Source organism: Gymnoscopelus braueri (genome assembly GCF_963280865.1).
Source record: "Gymnoscopelus braueri genome assembly, chromosome: 2".
In the NCBI taxonomy this organism is placed as follows: Eukaryota; Metazoa; Chordata; class Actinopteri; order Myctophiformes; family Myctophidae; genus Gymnoscopelus; species Gymnoscopelus braueri.
The window spans coordinates 63,177,914-63,198,023 of NC_137604.1; the positions used below are offsets into that span (position 1 = coordinate 63,177,914).

The window sequence follows — 20,110 nt, forward strand, 5'->3', positions numbered from 1 at the left end:
GTTATAGTGCAGTACTGCCCGTACAACCTAACAGAGCCCAACACAGCCCACCAGAGCCCATTACAGCCCACCAGAGCCCAGCACAGCCCAGCACATTCCAGCACACCCAAGTTCAGCCCAGTGGGAGAATAGCATAGGGTATGGGGGTAGTTAGATGACTGTACTAGGGTATACAGGGCTGGGTCCGGCTGGAATAGACTAAACTAGGGTGTTCTATGCCTTACTAGACTCTAACAGGGTCTATTAGGCTGTACTAGGCTCTTGTCAGCCCTGTAGCCCCTTTGCACTTGAGATTAACCAATGTGTCCAAGGGCAATAGTTTTACATGAGTTTGTGTCCACCGGCAATAGTTTTACATGAAAATTTCTAGGCTATAGTGCAGTATTGCCCCGTACAACCTAACAGAGCCCAGCACAGCCCACCAGAGCCCATTACAGCCCACCAGAGCCCAGCACAGCCCAGGACATTCCAGCACACCCAAGTCCAGCCCAGTGGGAGAATAGCATAGGGTATGGGGGTAGTTAGATGACTGTACTAGGCTATACAGGGCTGGGTCCGGCTGGAATAAGCTAAACTAGGGTGTTCTATGCCTTACTAGACTCTAACAGGCTCTATTAGGCTGTACTAGGCTCTTGTCAGCCCTGTAGCCCCTTTGCACTTGAGATTAACCAATGTGTCCACGGGCAATAGTTTTACAGGAGTTTGTGTCCACCGGCAATAGTTTTACATGAAAATTTCCAGGCTATACTGCAGTATTGCCCCGTACAACCTAACAGAGCCCATTACAGCCCACCAGAGCCCATTACAGCCCACCAGAGCCCAGCACAGCCCAGCACATTCCAGCACACCCAAGTCCAGCCCAGTGGGAGAATAGCCTATAGGGTATGTGGGTAGTTAGATGACTGTACTAGGCTATACAGGGCTGGGTCCGGCTGGAATAGGCTAAACTAGGGTGTTCTATGCCTTACTAGACTCTTATAGGCTCTATTAGGCTGTACTAGGCTCTTGTCAGCCCTGTAGCCCCTTTGCATTTGAGATTAACCACTGTGTACACGGGCAATAGTTTTATATGAGTTTGTGTCCACGGCCAATAGTTTTACATGAACATGTCTAGGCTATAGTAGAGTACTGCCTCGTACAGCCTAACAGAGCCCAGCACAGCCCACCAGAGCCCATTATAGACCACCAGAGCCCAGCACAGCCCAGCACATTCCAGCACACCCAAGACCAGCCCAGTGGGAGAATAGCCTAGGTTATGGGGGTAGTTATACGACTGTACTAGGCTATAAAGGGCTGGGTCCAGCTGGAATAGGCTAGAGTAGAATGTTCTATGCCTTACTAGAGTCTAATAGGCTCTATTAGGCTGTCCTAGGCTCATGTCAGCGCTGTAGCCCCTTTGCACTTGAGATTAACCACTGTGTCCACGGGCAATAGTTTTACATGAGTTTGTGTCCACCGGCAATAGTTTTACATGAAAATGTCTGAGCTATAGTGCAGTACTGCCCCGTACAACCTAACAGAGCCCAGCACAGCCCACCAGAGCCTATTACAGCCCACCAGAGCCCAGCACAGCCCAGCAATTCCAGCACACCCAAGTTCAGCCCAGTGGGAGAATAGCATAGGGTATGGGGGTAGTTAGATGACTGTACTAGGCTATACAGGGCTGGGTCCGGCTGGAATAGACTAAACTAGGGTGTTCTATGCCTTACTAGACTCTAACAGGCTCTATTAGGCTGTACTAGGCTCTTGTCAGCCCTGTAGCCCCTTTGCACTTGAGATTAACCACTGTGTCCACGGGCAATAGTAATACATGAGTTTGTGTCCACCGGCAATAGTTTTACATGAAAATGTCTAGGCTATAGTGCAGTATTGCCCCGTACAACCTAACAGAGCCCAGCACAGCCCACCAGAGCCCATTACAGCCCACCAGAGCCCAGCACAGCCCAGGAAATTCCAGCACACCCAAGTCCAGCCCAGTGGGAGAATAGCATAGGGTATGGGGGTAGTTAGATGACTGTACTAGGCTATACAGGGCTGGGTCCGGCTGGAATAGGCTAAACTAGGGTGTTCTATGCCTTACTAGACTCTAACAGGCTCTATTAGGCTGTACTAGGCTCTTGTCAGCCCTGTAGCCCCTTTGCACTTGAGATTAACCAATGTGTCCACGGGCAATAGTTTTACATGAGTTTGTGTCCACCGGCAATAGTTTTACATGAAAATTTCTAGGCTATAGTGCAGTATTGCCCCATACAACCTAACAGAGCCCATCATAGCCCACAAGAGCCCATTACAGCCCACCAGAGCCCAGCACAGCCCAGCACATTCCAGCACACCCAAGTCCAGCCCAGTGGGAGAATAGCCTATAGGGTATGTGGGTAGTTAGATGACTGTACTAGGCTATACAGGGCTGGGTCCGGCTGGAATAGGCTAAACTAGGGTGTTCTATGCCTTACTAGACTCTAATAGGCTCTGTTAGGCTGTACTAGGCTCTTGTCAGCCCTTTAGCCCCTTTGCATTTGAGATTAACCACTGTGTACACGGGCAATAGTTTTACATGAGTTTGTGTCCACCGTTAATAGTTTTACATGAACATTTCTAGGCTATAGTGCAGTATTGCCCCGTACAACCTAACAGAGCCCAGCACAGCCCACCAGAGCCCATTACAGCCCACCAGAGCCCAGCACAGCCCAGGATATTCCAGCACACCCAAGTCCAGCCCAGTGGGAGAATAGCATAGGGTATGGGGGTAGTTAGATGACTCTACTAGGCTATACAGGGCTGGGTCCGGCTGGAATAGGCTAAACTAGGGTGTTCTATGCCTTACTAGACTCTAACAGGATCTATTAGGCTGTACTAGGCTCTTGTCAGCCCTGTAGTCCCTTTGCACTTGAGATTAACCAATGTGTCCACGGGCAATAGTTTTACATGAGTTTGTGTCCACCGGCTATAGTTTTACGTGAACATTTCTAGGCTATAGCGCAGTATTGCCCCGTACAACCTAACAGAGCCCAGCACAGCCCACCAGAGCCCATTACAGCCCACCAGAGCCCAGCACAGCCCAGGACATTCCAGCACACCCAAGTCCAGCCCAGTGGGAGAATAGCATAGGGTATGGGGGTAGTTAGATGACTGTACTAGGCTATAAAGGGCTGGGTCCGGCTGGAATAGGCTAAACTAGGGTGTTCTATGCCTTACTAGACTCTAACAGGCTTTATTAGGCTGTACTAGGCTCTTGTCAGCCCTGTAGCCCCTTTGCACTTGAGATTAACCAATGTTTCCACGGGCAATAGTTTTACATGAGTTTGTGTCCACCGGTAATAGTTTTACATGAATATTTCTAGGCTATAGTGCAGTATTGCCCCGTACAACCTAACAGAGCCCAGCACAGCCCACCAGAGCCCATTGTAGCCCACCAGAGCCCAGCACAGCCCAGCATATTCCAGCACACCCAAGTCCAGCCCAGTGGGAGAATAGCCTATAGGGTATGTGGTTAGTTAGATGACTGTACTAGGCTATACAGGGCTGGGTCCGGCTGGAATAGGCTAAACTAGGGTGTTCTATGCCTTACTAGACTCTAACAGGCTCTATTAGGCTGTACTAGACTCTTGTCAGCCCTGTAGCCCCTTTGCACTTGAGATTAACCAATGTGTCCACGGGCAATAGTTTTACATGAGTTTGTGTCCACCGGCAATAGTTTTACATGAAAATGTCTAAGCTATAGTGCAGTACTGCCCCGTACAACCTAACAGAGCCCAGCACAGCCCACCAGAGCCCAGCACAGCCCAGCACATTCCAGCACACCCAAGTTCAGCCCAGTGGGAGAATAGCATAGGGTATGGGGGTAGTTAGATGACTGTACTAGGCTATACAGGGCTGGGTCCGGCTGGAATAGGCTAAACTAGGGTGTTCTATGCCTTACTAGACTCTAACAGGCTCTATTAGGCTGTACTAGGCTCTTGTCAGCCCTGTGGCCCCTTTGCACTTGAGATTAACCAATGTGTCCACGGGCAATAGTTTTACATGAGTTTGTGTCCACCGGCAATAGTTTTACATGAAAATGTCTAGGCTATTGTGCAGTATTGCCCCGTACAACCTAACAGAGCCCAGCACAGCCCACAAGAGCCCATTACAGCCCACCAGAGCCCAGCACAGCCCAGGACATTCCAGCAAACCCAAGTCCAGCCCAGTGGGAGAATAGCATAGGGTATGGGGGTAGTTAGATGACTGTACTAGGCTATACAGGGCTGGGTCCGGCTGGAATAGGCTAAACTAGGGTGTTCCATGCCTTACTAGACTCTAACAGGCTCTATTAGGCTGTACTAGGCTCTTGTCAGCCCTGTAGCCCCTTTGCACTTGAGATTAACCAATGTGTCCACGGGCAATAGTTTTACATGAGTTTGTGTCCACCGGCAATAGTTTTACATGAAAATGTCTAGGCTATAGTGCAGTATTGCCCCGTACAACCTAACAGAGCCCAGCACAGCCCACCAGAGCCCATTGTAGCCCACCAGAGCCCAGCACAGCCCAGCAAATTCCAGCACACCCAAGTCCAGCCCAGTGGGAGAATAGCCTATAGGGTATGTGGGTAGTTAGATGACTGTACTAGGCTATACAGGGCTGGGTCCGGCTGGAATAGGCTAAACTAGGGTGTTCTATGCCTTACTAGACTCTAATAGGCTCTATTAGGCTGTAATAGGCTCTTGTCAGCCCTGTAGCCCCTTTGCATTTGAGATTAACCACTGTGTACACGGGCAATAGTTTTACATGAGTTTGTGTCCACGGCCAATAGTTTTACGTGAACATGTCTAGGCTATAGTGCAGTACTGCCTCGTACAGCCTAACAGAGCCCAGCACAGCCCACCAGAGCCCAGCACAGCCCAGCACATTCCAGCACACCCAAGTCCTGCCCAGTGGGAGAATAGCCTAGGGTATGGGGGTAGTTATTTGACTGTAGTAGGCTATAAAGGGCTGGGTCCAGCTGGAATAGGCTAGACTAGAATGTTCTATGCCATACTAGAGTCTAATAGGCTCTATTAGGCTGTCCTAGGCTCTTGTCAGCGCTGTAGCCCCTTTGCACTTGAGATTAACCACTGTGTCCATGGGCAATAGTTTTACATGAGTTTGTGTCCACCGGCAATAGTTGTACATGAACATTTCTAGGCTATAGTGCAGTACTGCCCCGTACAACCTAACAGAGCCCAGCACAGCCCACCAGAGCCCATTATAGCCCACCAGAGCCCAGCAGTCCGGCACATTCCAGCACACAAAATTCCAGCCCAGTGGGAGAATAGCCTAGGGTATGGGGGTAGTTAAATGACTTTAATAGGCTATACAGGGCTGGGTCCAGCTGGAATAGGCTAGACAAGAATGTTCTAGGCCTTACTAGACTCTAATAGGCTCTATTAGGCTCTACTAGGCTCTTGTCAGCCCTGTAGCCCCTTTGCACTTGAGATTAACCACTGTGTCCACGGGCAATAGTTTTACATGAGTTTGTGTCCACCGCCAATAGTTTTACATGAACATGTCTAGGCTATAGTGCAGTACTGCCCCGTACAGCCTAAGAGAGCCCAGCACAGCCCACCAGAGCCCATTGTAGCCCACCAGAGCCCAGCACAGCCCAGCACATTCCAGCACGCCCAAGTCCAGCCCAGTGGGAGAATAGCCTAGGGAATGGGGGTAGTTGTATGACTGTACTAGGCTATAAAGGGCTGGGTCCAGCTGGAATAGGCTAGAATAGAATTGTCTATGCCATACTAGAGTCTAATAGGCTCTATTAGGCTGTCCTAGGCTCTTTTCAGCGCTGTAGCCCCTTTGCACTTGAGATTAACCAATGTGTCCACGGGCAATAGTTTTACATGAGTTTGTGTCCACCGGCAATAGTTTTACATGAACATTTCTAGGCTATAGTGCAGTACTGCCCCGTACAACCTAACAGAGCCCAGCACAGCCCACCAGAGCCCATTACATTCCACCAGAATCCAGCACACTCCAGCACATTTCACAACACCCAAGTCCAGCCCAGTGGGAGAATAGCATATAGGGTATGTGGGTAGTTAGATGACTGTACTAGGCTATACAGGGCTGGGTCCGGCTGGAATAGGCTAAACTAGGGTGTTCTATGCCTTACTAGACTCTAATAGGCTCTATTAGGCTGTACTAGGCTCTTGTCAGCCCTGTAGCCCCTTTGCACTTGAGATTAACCACTGTGTCCACGGGCAATAGTTTTACATGAGTTTGTGTCCACCGGCAATAGTTTTACATGAACATTTCTAGGCTATAGTGCAGTACTGCCCCGTACAACCTAACAGCCCAGCACAGCCCACCAGAGCCCATTAAAGCCCACCAGAGCCCAGCACATTCCAGCACACCCAAGTCCAGCCCAGTGGGAGAATAGCCTATAGGGTATGTGGGTAGTTAGATGACTGTACTAGGCTATACAGGGCTGGGTCCAGCTGGAATAGGCTAGACTAGAATGTCTAGGCCTTACTAGACTAGAATAGGCTCTATTAGGCTGTACTAGGCTCTTGTCAGCCCTGTAGCCCCTTTGCACTTGAGATTAACCACTGTGTCCACGGGCAATAGTTTTACATGAGTTTGTGTCCATTGGTAATAGTTAATGCTGGCTGTGTACACATGTCCACTTCCAATAGTTTTGGAAAATAGCCTGCCACCCTGTGGAATTATGCTTGAACTGCAGAAAAGGACCCTAAATACAAAAAAAGGAAACAAAAATCATCCGTGGGACTGATGGGCGAACAAGTGGTATCCACACGTAGAGGGGGGCCCAGAAGACATTTAGAGTCCCCCCGGTGAATTTTCACGCCCCCACAGACTGTACAGTGGAACCCAGAACCCGTGTCCACAGGGCATAGGGACTATGGCTCGTGGATTATTATAATAATAATAATAAGGGTAATAATAATAATAATAATAATAATACTGTTTTTATTATTCTGAATTCAACATTAATGGACTGAACCAGAATGGTAATAACAAAAGACGTTGTGGTCTTGGTCTGATTGACTATAGGAGAGAGATGCTTTCAAAAACAGCAGATCTACAAGCTCATAGCATGGGATTCGACTGACTTGACTGTCTCATTTGTAGAGGAAAGTTGTCTGTCTGTCTGTCTGTCTGTCTGTCTGTCTGTCTGTCTGTCTGTCTGTCTGTCTGTCTCTCTGTCTGTGCGCACACGCTGCACAGTCAGACACGCACACGCACACACACACACGCACGCACGCACGCACGCACGCACGCACGCACGCACGCACGCACGCACGCACGCACGCACGCACGCACAGACAGACAGACAGACAGACAGACAGACAGACAGACAGATCGCTCTACAAGCCGATATACAAGCTCCATCGCCTCGCAGTGTGAGGCGTTGTGAGCTTGTAGATCGGCTATTTTTGGCAAAGAGCTAGATAGATAGATAGATAGATAGATAGATAGACCAGACAGACAGACAGACAGACAGACAGGCAGACAGACAGACAGACAGACAGACACGCCGTTTTTTTTGTTTACTTTTTTTTTTTTTTTTTTTCTGAAACCGCTTCATTGGCGGCGCTAAGGTGGAGCTTAACAAGACCCCCCAATAATGTTAGCCTACAGTGGGCTATATATGTACAGTAGACGTTGTGTATTATTGTGTTACGTGTGTAATAAATACATCAGCAGAGATGAGAATTACGTATCTTCCCGTCAGTCAGACAGACAGACAGACAGACAGACAGACAGACAGACAGACAGACAGACAGATCTACAAGCCGATATACAAGCTCCATCGTCTCGCAGCGAGAGACTTGTGAGCTTTATAGAGGGGGTCCCTGCTTCATCTCTCTCTCAGCTAGGGGGTCCTTGGGCTGAAAACCCTTGTGACAGATGATAGATTAATTGACAGATAGATAGATAGATAGACAGACAGACAGACAGACAGACAGACAGACAGACAGACAGACAGACAGACAGACAGACAGACAGACAGACAGACAGACAGATAGATAGATAGATAGATAGATAGATAGATAGATAGATAGATAGATAGATAGACAGATAGACAGATAGATTATGTTACGTGCGTAATTACGCACATGGAAATAACTTACAGAAAATAAGAAAATAAATTACAACACAAACACAAACACAATTGACACAAGGAATTGACACTCTCACATCTGCTGATAATAGGAAAATTATAATCACAGACATTCCTGGAGAATTAGAAGATTGTTGTGTGCCAGGCTGTGGGTGTGTTTAGATATGCGCACCAGCGCATTGGTTTGTATTGTATTGGACCAGTGCACAACGAATAATGATAATATTATTAAAATTATAATAATCCTTGAATAGCATACATTTCTCCACCACAATAAAGAATATGATGAATGCACATAGGCTATTATGTTGCATAATCCAAGTCAAAATGTCTCTAAACATGGCCTGAGTACATTTACTCAAGTACTGTACTTAAGTACAAGTAAATTACTAATGCGTTCCCTCGCTTTAGTAATGCGTTCTCTCGCTTTCGTAATTCATTCCCTCAAATTAGTTTATTTGAGGGAATGAATTAGGTAACTCGTTTCCACGAATAAGGTAATGCGTTCCCATGCATTAGTAACTTGTTCCCTCAATTTAGCAAGATACTAATGCGTCGGAACGCATTACTAAAGCGTTCCCACGCATAACTAAAGCATTCCCACGCATAAATCTTTATTTAAAAAAATCCCCCCTCAATGGCCACTGGAGGGCTCCGTAAGAATCACTATTCAAGACTGAAATAATACTGACCAATGTAACCCTGTAAATCGGTGTTGTTATGGTGCTTGTGTGCAAATGAGTGTTGCATCAAGTTGAATATCTAATTTTGGATAGACAATGAGACAATTGCCTCTCTAAAACTAGATATTCAACTTGATGTTCACAGATGGAACAAGATACAGAGAGAGAGAGAGGGGAAACTTTTGGCAAATGTATTTGTTTCCTTTTTGCCTTGCTCTAAATAAATTCAGATATTTTTTTCACGTGAGATGGGGTGCCTTGGAATTATTTTCTTTGCAAGTCTGCATTTCAAGCAGTTGGCAAGCTGTACTTCTTTGGAAATCCTCTTTTGTTCATATGTTCCTACCTGTGTCACCAAAGAGCACTTATCTCAGAGCCACTGAATGATCCCTGCAGTGCTTCTTTGTCTCTCTTTTTGTATTTGTTTCCTTGTAACGCAACCTCCACCATCATATTTTGGTTTTCTTCCTCATACTCACTGTTTCACAGTGCAGAACATGGATTATTGATTTTTTCCCCACACACTTCATGCATGCAACATGGACATTCTACTGTCAATCATTACACAGAGTTCTCTTTCTTTGTTTCCTTGTCACGCAACCTCCACCATCAGTTTGATTCTCTTCCTCATAAGTTCAAAGTTTTTTCACCACTGTGATGTATTTATCAGTGCCCGCAACAGTTGTATCAAAACAGCATGTACAGTCCTCGTTCATAAATAAGTACATAAATCTATTCCATGTTCCCCCAGTAGTCTAAATTCCATGTGTCAAAGTGTCCCTGAGCAAGACACTTGACCCCTAACTGCTCCCTGAGGCGCTGCCCCCGTAGCGTAGCCGTACCATAGCCGTAGCGTCCACTGCTAATGTTCCTTATAGATGGGTTAAATGCAGAGAACGTAACTGTTAGAATGTATATATATATATATTATATATTTCACTGTATATGCAAATATATAGTGACAAATATCACAAGGGAGTGTGGACCATATTATTATTATTTTCTTTTGCTTTAAAATATGTACTGCTTCAACTAACTACCTACTTGTTTTATTCTTATTTTTGTCTTTAGGCTATGTCACAGTCCCTGCCAGTGTCCTGTGTGTGTGTGTCTATGTGATTGTCTGTCTGTCTATAGCCAGATTCCATTCCCCAAAGCTCGGTCACTCGCTCACTCTCCTCGCTTCCTCCACTCGCGCCTAAGCCCCGCCCCTGCGAGGAGCCGAGGATTATTTGTGAGGACGAGTGGTCGAGTGGTTGCCGTCAAAGGATCGGACTGCACTGGGTCCGTCATTTCAAAGCGACAGAAAATTCCGCGATCACTTATGACGTCTCAAACAGCTGGACCAGAGCCGTGGATGAAAATATACATGCATAGAATAATATGCAGGTATAGAATAATACATAATATAAGAATAGACAATTCATCAATGTGGATGGCCACATTGTTATCTTTATAGTTAACATTTTGTGCAAAGCCATTTATTCCTGAAATAGTGAACGAAGCGCCAGGATGATTAAACATTTATGAATTAAATCCTGACCCGTCCCTCTTTTTGCTCTTACAGTCCCCAGACCCCCCACCCCCCGCAGCAGTCCCGCACGGCACTGCTGCTTATAACAGCCACCGTATATTACAGAGTATGTCTGACTCTGAATTACATCATTCATGCAGGGTAGCCATACGTCCTCTTTTCCCCGGACATGTCCTCTTTTGGGGGGCTGTCTGGGGGGGTTTCATAAAATCCTTCAAATGTCCGGGGTTTTGAGAGTTTGGGTGATATCCCCCCCACTTCTGGGACGAAGAAAAAAGAAAAAAACTCAGACGATTTTGTGATTTTGCTTGATATTGTTTGATAGCGAAATAAATCATGACTGATAGACATGAAAGAAGACCCTTCACAGCTAGAGAATTTTAAATTTTAAGAATCGGTTCAGAATTGAATGAGTACGGCTATAGTTAAAGCGTAAAGTGTCCTCTCCTATATTCAGTCTATATATAAATACAATACATTATTTTAAACATGATCTTTGTCACAGTAATTTATAGTAGTCCATGCACTGCATTAAGACATGCAAGGAGAGAAATGAACTATCAGCTTTTGAGACAGAATAAGTGTGCACAATATATTACAATGTATATAATTGTATTATACTTTATATCGTATTGTTGCGTCTTTTCAGTCAATTTACACTGTGTGTGTGTGTGTGTGTGTGTGTGTGTGTGTGTGTGTGTGTGTGTGTGTGTGTGTGTGAGATGCGCAAGTGATCGGCGGGGGCGAAGGGGGGGGGGGGGGCAGCCGGTGTTTTCGGGGCATGGTTTCGGGTTTCAAGCATTGTTTTTGTGGCCACATGTGGAGGAGGACCATGTATACGTCACGGGAGAAGGGAAAAAACAAAAAAAACGTGTACACGTGATGCGGAAGTCTGCCGCGGAGGAGCTGTGGAGAGTGGTCGAGCCTACACTTGATGTACACTCGCTAAATGCGGAAGTAGAGAGCCTCCTCGGCTCCTCCACTCGACTCCACTCGCCTCCTCCAAGAAGCGTAAAGAGTAATTGGAATTTAGCACATCCGGTTTGGAGTTGGAGTGACCGAGTGGGAGTGAGCGAGTGGCCGAGATTTTCGGGTTTGGAATCTGGCTTATGTTTGGGCTTGTGTGGGCGTAGGCTTGGTTCCTGGCTTCCCAGATTGACGCACCTGGCTCTGGTCTTCTCATCTCACTCACCTGCCTGCCATCTGCTCATCAACCTCCACTCTATAAAAGCCCTGGTCTTCTGTCGACGCGCTGCCAGATCGTTTTCACAGTCTCCGTGCGGTAACGCTTCTAGCCAGTTACTCCTAGTATTTAGAGTGCATTCTAGCTTTATTGAGTTAGTGTTTTTGCTCCCTGTGTTTTTGCTTTTTGACTCACTCCTGTTTTCCTCTCCTTCAGTTGCCTGCCTGCTTGCCTACCTGCCCACCTGTTTGCCTACACCTCAGCCTGCCTACCACCTTCTCTCCAGACGACAACACCTACCCCCCCCCCCGTTCCTCCTTTGTTGAATAAAAACCCTTGGACTTTCATTAAGTGTCGTGTCTGCATTTGGGTCTGCCAGTTTTGCAAATCGTGACAGAACGATCTGGCCTGAATGGACCCAGCAGACTTCGACAAGATTAAGGATGCTGTAGGTATCCAGGGACAGCGTCTGGGAAATCACCAACAACTACTTCAGACTCTGCTGGACGAGGTGACTAAGATTACCGCTCAACTGGCTGCCATCAGCGCTGCACCTCCGCAGCCTCTACAACCAGAGCCACCTCAACCACTTGGAGTTGCCCCTCCCTCAGCACCGGTTGTCCGAGCAGCTGAGCCTCGTATTCCCCCTCCTTCAAAGTATTCCGGCAACGCGAACACCTGCCGTGAGTTCTTAACCCAAGTTCAGCTCACCTTCAATGCTCAGCCATCCCGGTTTGGCGAAGAGGCGGCCAAAATAGCCTTTATTGCCAATCTTCTGGAGGGCCCCCCCCCCTCAGTTACTTCAACGCACTGCATGAGCAGGGTTCCCCCGCGGTTCAGTCTTTCGCCCTTTTTTCCGCCGAGCTCAAGCGGATCTATGACCATCCCATTCGTGGACCACAGGCCGGTCAGCAGCTTTTGAGACTCCGACAAGGCAGACGTTCTGTGAGAGAGTTCGCCAGCGAGTTCCGTTCCCTCGCCGTCGAGTCCGGTTGGAGAGAGTGGGCTCCACCGGGTCTTTGGCAGAGAGATCGCACTGAGGAAGGAGCACCTTTCCCTAGACGAGGCCATTATCACCGCCATCAAGATATCTGACCAGATGGCCCAGTGGCAAGCGGAACCTTTTCCCCCCAGGTCCACAGCTTCCTCAGTTGGGGGTGACAGAGGATTTCTGCCAGAGGAACCCAGACGGCCCGTACTTCAAGCCTTGCCCTCCAGTCCCCCAGGTGAAGAGCCCATGCAACTAGGTCGCCTCTCTTCTGACGAGCGCCTCCGGCGGATTCAGTCGAGGTCGTGCATCTACTGTGGGCAACAGGGCCATTTCCGTGCCTCCTGCCCCTTGCGACCAAAAGAGGAGGCTCACCAGTAGCAGTGGGGGTTCTGGTGAGTCCGGCAGTCTCTTCCCCTGAATCCCGGTGTCGTATGCAGTTTTCTGCCACTCTTCGGTGGCACTCTCAGTCCTTGTCGTTGCTTGCCCTGGTTGATTCAGGCCAAGTGGAGACATTGGCTAGAGGGGGCAGAACACCCATTCGTTGTATGGACAGATCACAAGAACCTCGCCTACATTCAATCTGGCCGCGCACAACCTGCGTTTAACAGCGGCCAGCCAACTTTTGGTGAGAGCGCGCCCTTACAAGTAAAAGTCTGGAAATCTAAATTGACTTGAGTAAAACTACAAAGGTATTGGTATCAAAATGTACTGTACAAAATGTAACCAAAAGTAGAAAGAACTCATTATGCAGAATGTCCCGTTTCACAAGTTTTCAAATGTATAAAGATCTTTTGAAAATAGCTGATCTACAAGTTCACAACGCGTCGACGATGTGACGCATTTTGAGCTTGTAGATCTGCTATTTTCAAATGGCCGAAATGTATATAGAGCTGAAGTTGTTAATGTATGTTTTGTAATATATATATTGTAATATTATAATTTTTTGTTTTTTGTTTCATTGTATGGAGGTACACGACTAACAGCTAATAGCAAAACTGTCAAAAACATAAATAATATGGGACACATATGGGACCCCCAGCATGTGGGTGCTGGGGGTGTGTCTTCTCCTCCGCGTCATCAGCGCCCATACCCTAGGTGGGGTTGGCGAAAGGGCCTACTCTGTGTGGAGTTTGCATGTTCTCCCCGTGTCTCTCAGGGTAGTTAATACCCTCACAAAAACATGTAGTAATCCTGGTCGCTATACCGCCTCCCCACAGCCGGGGCGCCTGATGGAGGGGAAGGGAACTGGTTGGAATAACGTGTTCCTTCCACGCGCTACGTCCAATCAGGGAAACTCCCCCCTGTCAGGTGATAAGAAGGTCAGTTGGCTCTCATGCATTGAAGGAGGCATGAGCTCGGCCCTGGCCTTCCTAGGCTGGTGAGGGGAGTGTAGCGCCCAGGATCACTTAGAAAATTGGCACCGGGTGAAAAATAAGGGTTACAAAATCGTGAGATAAAAATTATAGTGAAAAAATGTAAAACATAAATAATAAATAAATATATATAAATTATGTGCATGGTAAATTCAGGTGTGTGTGTGTGTGTGTGTGTGTGTGTGTGTGTGTGTGTGTGTGTGTTTGCGCGCGCGCGCGCAGTTTCAGAGGGATGATGTCAAGCATACATGGGCAACTGGCGACCCGGGGGCCACATGCGGCCCCCACCTTCACATAATGCGGCCTGCATGGTTAATATACGGAATACTGTTGATTTCAGATGTTACAATTCCAAACATGCAAACATGACCCGCTTTGATTACTTCAGTCTAGTAGCTTAATCACTAGTATTGAAATTCTATTGTCTTTTATGCCCAATGTATTTGGATTTAAGTTCATAAAGTTAACATAAGTATAACTAAATGCATTGGAAATGCATTTAGTTATAAAGTAGATGATCTACAAGCTCAAGTCAAAACGTGTCACAGTGCGGCGCGTTTTGAGCTTGATCTGCTATTTTTGCTGTGGCAGTGATGCACCAACAATAAGCTGATTAGCCATTTGCCAGCCAAGCTAAAACAAGAAGAAGCAGTTTAGATCTACAAGCTCACGAGGCGTTGTGAGTGAGCTTGTAGATCTGCAATGTGTCAGTGCGCGTCAGGTAACGCGCAAGCGCAACAACAACCACGTGTACAAACAGGAAGCACTGTTGCCATGTCCAGTAATTATAAGCGACTTTAGGCTTGTTTTTCTGTAAAGTTGCCTGTAAATATTGGTAGTTACCCCCGTTTTTTGGGCTCATCTGAAAACATTTTATGCCAGGGACTCCCATATAAGATTTGCATTGTTAAAATGTTTTAAAAATATTCCACATTTTTCTTCAAGATTCTTTAAAAATAATAGCAGACCTGGCTGCTTATTTCTCTCACAAAACCTGGCAACACTGCAGGCAGGCAGTTATTGCCACAGAAACACACAGAGTTGACCAATAATAAGTACTGTTACATAATGCAGTTTTCTGATCCGCTGTTAGAATACTGAACATCATGAAGCATAATAACGACTTATTTTGGTCATTTTTACTTGGGAGATTTTGAGCAAGAAACGGGACAGCTATACCAGGCAGCCACAACAAACAATAGCTAAACATGGACTAAAAGCCACAGGTTTGTGACACAAACAATGGAACCGTTAATCCATTTATAACCCAACGAACGAATGTTATGTCGAACTATATGTTAGCTAATGATAGATCAGATGTATATTCTTGTTGGAAATGACATAGGGGTTTTGTTTTGGCCAGATCGCTGATGTTCAACAGTTCAAGTCATGTGATCTCTCATACGTAGCCTTAGATCAAGACCCTCGTAGATGTACATTTTCTCCCAAAATCTCCTCGGCTGTGGAATGCCCTCCCTGACCATCTGAGAGCACCACAGTCCTTTTACACCTTTAAAAGAGGACTAAACCCTTTCTTTCTAACAAGGCATGTGCCTAGATGGACTCAGTGATGCCATGTGTGTTTGTTTAACTTCTTCTTAACTGTGTTTAGCTGACCTTTGATCTGAATTTTATTCATTTTACTGTTTTATTATTATTGTTTTGTTTTTTTAAACATGTAGAACTTTGAGATTTGGTTCAAATATATAGTGCGTTACAAATAAAATGTATTATTATTATTATTATTATTATTATTAGATCGATTTTGACATAAATATATCTACGAGAGTCTTAGCTTTGCCCTGGGATCTCACCATTAAATCCCGTATTTCTCCGAACATGTACAAATGCAAAATATAAGGTGCTGACCCGGTTGCCCAAAATGTTAACTAGGTGTCCGGAGTATTTTTGCAATGTATTAGTCCATATTTCCCAACAAAGACGTGTTACAATCCCGTCTGTGGCCGAACGCCATTCCCCCACCGGATGCGTCCCGTCACTAACGCCCATTGAGAACCATCGACGGAATCGGCCACAGACGGGATTAAAGCACTTCTTTATTGAAATATATGGACTAATACAATGCACAAATATTCCGGACACCTAGTTGATATTTGGGGTAAGCTGGTATGCACCTTTATATTTTCCATTTGTACATGTTCCGAGAAATACGGGCTTTACTGGTGAAATTCCATAGACTCTCATAGATACAAAAGTAAAAGTCAGACTCAATAAAATACATCTACGATAGTCTTGATCTAGGCTAACTAACTCATACGCAGTGATGGAAGAAGTACTCCCATGTTTACTTAAGTAAAACAAAAGTATCATTGTAGAAATACTGTTAGAAGTAAAAGTCCTTTATTCAAAATGTACTTGAGTAAAAGTACAAAAGTATCGGCATAAAAATATACTTACCAAAAGTAAAAGTACTCATTATGCAGAATGAGTTCAAAATGTATAAAAAATATTTTGAAAATAGCAGATCTACAAGGCAAATAGTGAACTCTGTTTGGCTGTGTTGTATAGAGGCCCCTCAATATGTGATTCAAATTTGGAGTTGATCGGAAGATGCATTAAATAGGCCACTCTCACAAACTTTGTGAGATTATAGACAGTCAGTATGCAATAACAAAAATCTATATTATACACGTTTACCACATGACTCCAGAGATAAATGTGTAGCATTTTGTATAGGCCAAGAGTTACAGGCCAAAACGTAAAGCGGGCTGGTATATAATAGCACCACCATGATTCCGATTTGAAAAATTGGGGGTGGACTGACTTCCATGGCCTACTGGTTGCGTGCACAAGAAATATGGTCCAGACTCCAGCGGTTGGCGAGATTAGCTCTAGAGAGAGACACACCACACCACACACACACACACACACACACACACACACACACACACACACACACACACACACACACACACACACACACACACACACACACAGGTGAAAACATCTCCGAACCCGATTGATGTTAAAGGAGTAGTTCACCCAAAAATGACTTATTTTCTATGAATTGCACACCCCATGAAGCCTTGAATCCATGAATTTATTTGTGTTTTTGTCGCATTCCTAAGCTAATAATTTGATTCCTGTCTCCTACTGGCTAATGTATCCGGTAGGAGACACAAAGTAGATTCTTTGTGTCTCCTACCGGAAATACACCCGGGCATCAAATTATTGGCTTAGGGATGCGACAAAAACCAAAATAAATCTATGTATTCAAGGCTTCATGGGGTGTGCAATTGATAGAAAATAAAGAATTTTTTGGGTGAACTCCTCCTTTAACATTCTCTGTATTTACCAGGAATCAACCATGGCGACACTCCAGGAACGCATCGTGAACACTCTGGACGAGCTGGGAAATGACGAGTTCGAGAAATTCAAGTGGTATCTGAAACAGACTGTTAACCTTGAGGCCATCCGCCAAGCCACGAGGATGTACACCGCTGATCGAATCGTTCAGACCTACGCCAGTGATGGAGGTCAGATCATGGTGAACGTCCTGAAGAAGATCCACAGGAATGATCTGCTGCAGAGGTTTCCCATCATACGCACAGGTGGGTGAAGAGAGGGTGACCAAAAATGACCGAAATCGGTCATTTTGATATACACAAATGATTTACATATTGTTACCAACATGTAAACCCATTGAAACCGGGAAAGCATCTGTGTAACCCCTTTAACCATTACTTTATACTTTGGCTATTCAAAAATAGCAGATATACAAGCTCATAGCGCGTCACTTCGTGCCATGCTATGAGCTTGTAGATCTGCTATTTTTGAATAATCTTGAAAATGTGTGAAAATCTTATGCAAATATTTTATTTAAAGCGAACATTTTTAACTCAAATCTTTGCTTCTGAAGGGTCCCTGGAAAGACATATTATACAGCAACATATTTTTTTAAAGAAAACTGTTTTTAGAATCGGCTTCAGGTCTTAATGGGTTTAAAGCATCCACCTTAATTCATTTTTCCTAAACACGTGTTCTTTACATATTTCCATATTGCAAGAATTGTGTTCAAACTATTATTTTCTTCTCTCTCTCTGTTGAACATTTCAAAGAGCTGGTACTGCCAGCACCAGAGCTGCCAGCAATACATCAAGACGTGCAGAATGTTGACCAGGATGCCCGCGCCAACCAAGTCAGCACTATCACCCTCACCCACGAGCAGGTGTCCAATGTGAGGTCAACATTTCTGTGCATTATATGCCAAGGTTAGTAACTTACACATTCATTCTCTAATGCGTACAATACATCTATTCAGATATGTTCAAAGCCACAAAGATGTAGTCAGGATTAAAGGGATATTCCACCGCGCCTCAAGCTGAAATCAGGCTGATCCGGTGCGTCCTAGGAGTGGACACATAGGACTGAATAAAGAAGGCACTGGAGCAACTCGGACGATTTGATTTGAAGATGTAATCTGACATCGAAACGTTGTCGTTTTATTCTGTGCTTCGCACCCTGTGATCAAAATAAAATAAAACGCTCAAATCGACGAGTTGATCCAGCACCTTCTTTATTCAGCCACAAAGATGTACTTCATGTTCAAGTGCAGATCCCAGGGTTTCAGAAGATAAATATATTGTCGCTGTCGGGCAGAAACCTCTTATCTCCATATTCTAACTTTTTGGGTTTTTTCGTTAGGCCTACGCCCTACTTGATCATACTGCAGCGTCACACAAAAGCAAAGCATCAAAAGTAGGAGATCCACAATCTCGAAACGCTGCGCGAAGCGACACGTTTTGATCTTGTAGATCTGATACTTTTGCTGTTTTTCAATTTGAATCCTGAAAAGTAACCGTTTTGGACAGGTTACCACCCGACAGAGATGATATCCTGTTTAATTACGGGGAAATGTGTATAAAAAGACATTTAGGAACCTTTTAGAGACTGCCATTTCAATAAAATGATATATAATTCTTCTACTAAACAATGTTTGTGAATGTTGCAGACGTGATGCAGAACCCAGTGGTGGCGCCATGCTGCCGCAGTCTCATCGGCTGTCGGGTCTGCGTGGCCCAGTGGACGAGAAACACGCCAAACTGCCCCAAATGCAGGAATGAAGCGTTCCCAGACAGCCTGTTTGAAATAACAGGGATGGAGGGGGTGGTCGCTGCTTTGAGGGACACCATTAGAAATTAGGCCGCATGTCAAGTTAGTGTTGTGTTGTAATTTTCTCTTAAAAGATAGATTTTTCAGAATTTCTGCTTCATTTTGATAGAAACGGAAAGAGAGACACAGGAAAGGCGGACAGAGAGCAGGTCCAGTCTAGAGCTGGGATCGGGACAACATTTTCTGTCCGAGCATGCCCGTTTACCCTGATTACACTTGTGTGGCCTTGAAAATGACCATGTAAAGGTCGACTGTTACAGCTTATACTTGCACAAACGTTATGCCGTTATCATTCTAACATTTCAGTCGTCTTCTGACCAGTGATGGTTGTCGACGTAGGCTATTCATCTTCATGATATGGGGACTCAACTGTTGACTGTTTTTTTTTTTTTTTTGTGAACGTCCCAAAGAACTCACTACAGCTCAGTCTACATCTGAAAGCCTGTCACGTTGCGTTCCCTTCCCTATTCACTTGAACACAGCTGTGTCGTGGTTACGTAAATCGAGACGTAGCCTAACACAGAGACACGGTAGTAGCCTATCGTTTTTATTTATTTGTACACAATATGAACAACATGACTGACACGACCCGATTCAGTTATTAAAAAATGCGCCCGACCCGAGCCCCAACGGGTTTCGGTCGGGTATCCTACCTCTAGGCCAGGAATCGAACCAGGCACACGCTAACGAAGGCATCTTGCGCCCATGTGGTATGCACCCTAATCACTCGACTATAGGTTCTATGCACAGCAGTCATATTGGAAAGAAATTGGGCCTCTTCCTTACTTCCTTCACAGGTTTTACCAATGATACTAATTAAGGCTCTGTTCCATTTAGTGTAGCACAGTGGACCCCCATAACTCTGAGAGTGTACAAATGGAACCAAATGGACCCTTACGGGTCCATTTGGTTCCATTTGTACACTCAGAGTTACACACCCGTAAGGGGCCATTTGAAACCCCCTCAAGGCACCATGAGGGTCCCTGGACCACACTTTGAGACCCACTGGTGTTTCCAGTGAGCCAACATAAACAATATCAGCACCCATCAGTGTCTATCAGTGTCTATATCATTGGCATTTTAATGTAGCTTAGATTTGGACTGACGAGTGT

At 45.5% G+C, this 20,110-nt stretch overlaps 1 protein-coding gene across 1 annotated transcript; it reads left to right on the plus strand.

Moving 5' to 3' along the window:
• The first annotated feature begins 14,900 nt into the window (after positions 1-14,900).
• On the plus strand, positions 14,901-19,862 carry LOC308104894 (uncharacterized protein). Its single transcript, XM_080455510.1, has 4 exons — positions 14,901-15,091; positions 17,185-17,437; positions 17,945-18,097; positions 18,838-19,862. Exons 2-4 carry the CDS (start codon positions 17,194-17,196, stop codon positions 19,026-19,028), a joined length of 588 nt encoding a protein of 195 aa, XP_080311636.1. The 5' UTR covers positions 14,901-15,091; positions 17,185-17,193; the 3' UTR covers positions 19,029-19,862.
• Positions 19,863-20,110: the final 248 nt, after the last annotated feature.

Coding starts and splice junctions, on each gene's coding strand:
- LOC308104894 (XM_080455510.1), top strand. CDS start 17,194: ATGGCGACACTCCAGGAACGCATCGTGAACACTCTGGACGAGCTGGGA. Junction 17,438..17,944: donor GTTTCCCATCATACGCACAG/GTGGGTGAAGAG, acceptor AACATTTCAAAG/AGCTGGTACTGCCAGCACCA. Junction 18,098..18,837: donor TCTGTGCATTATATGCCAAG/GTTAGTAACTTA, acceptor TGAATGTTGCAG/ACGTGATGCAGAACCCAGTG.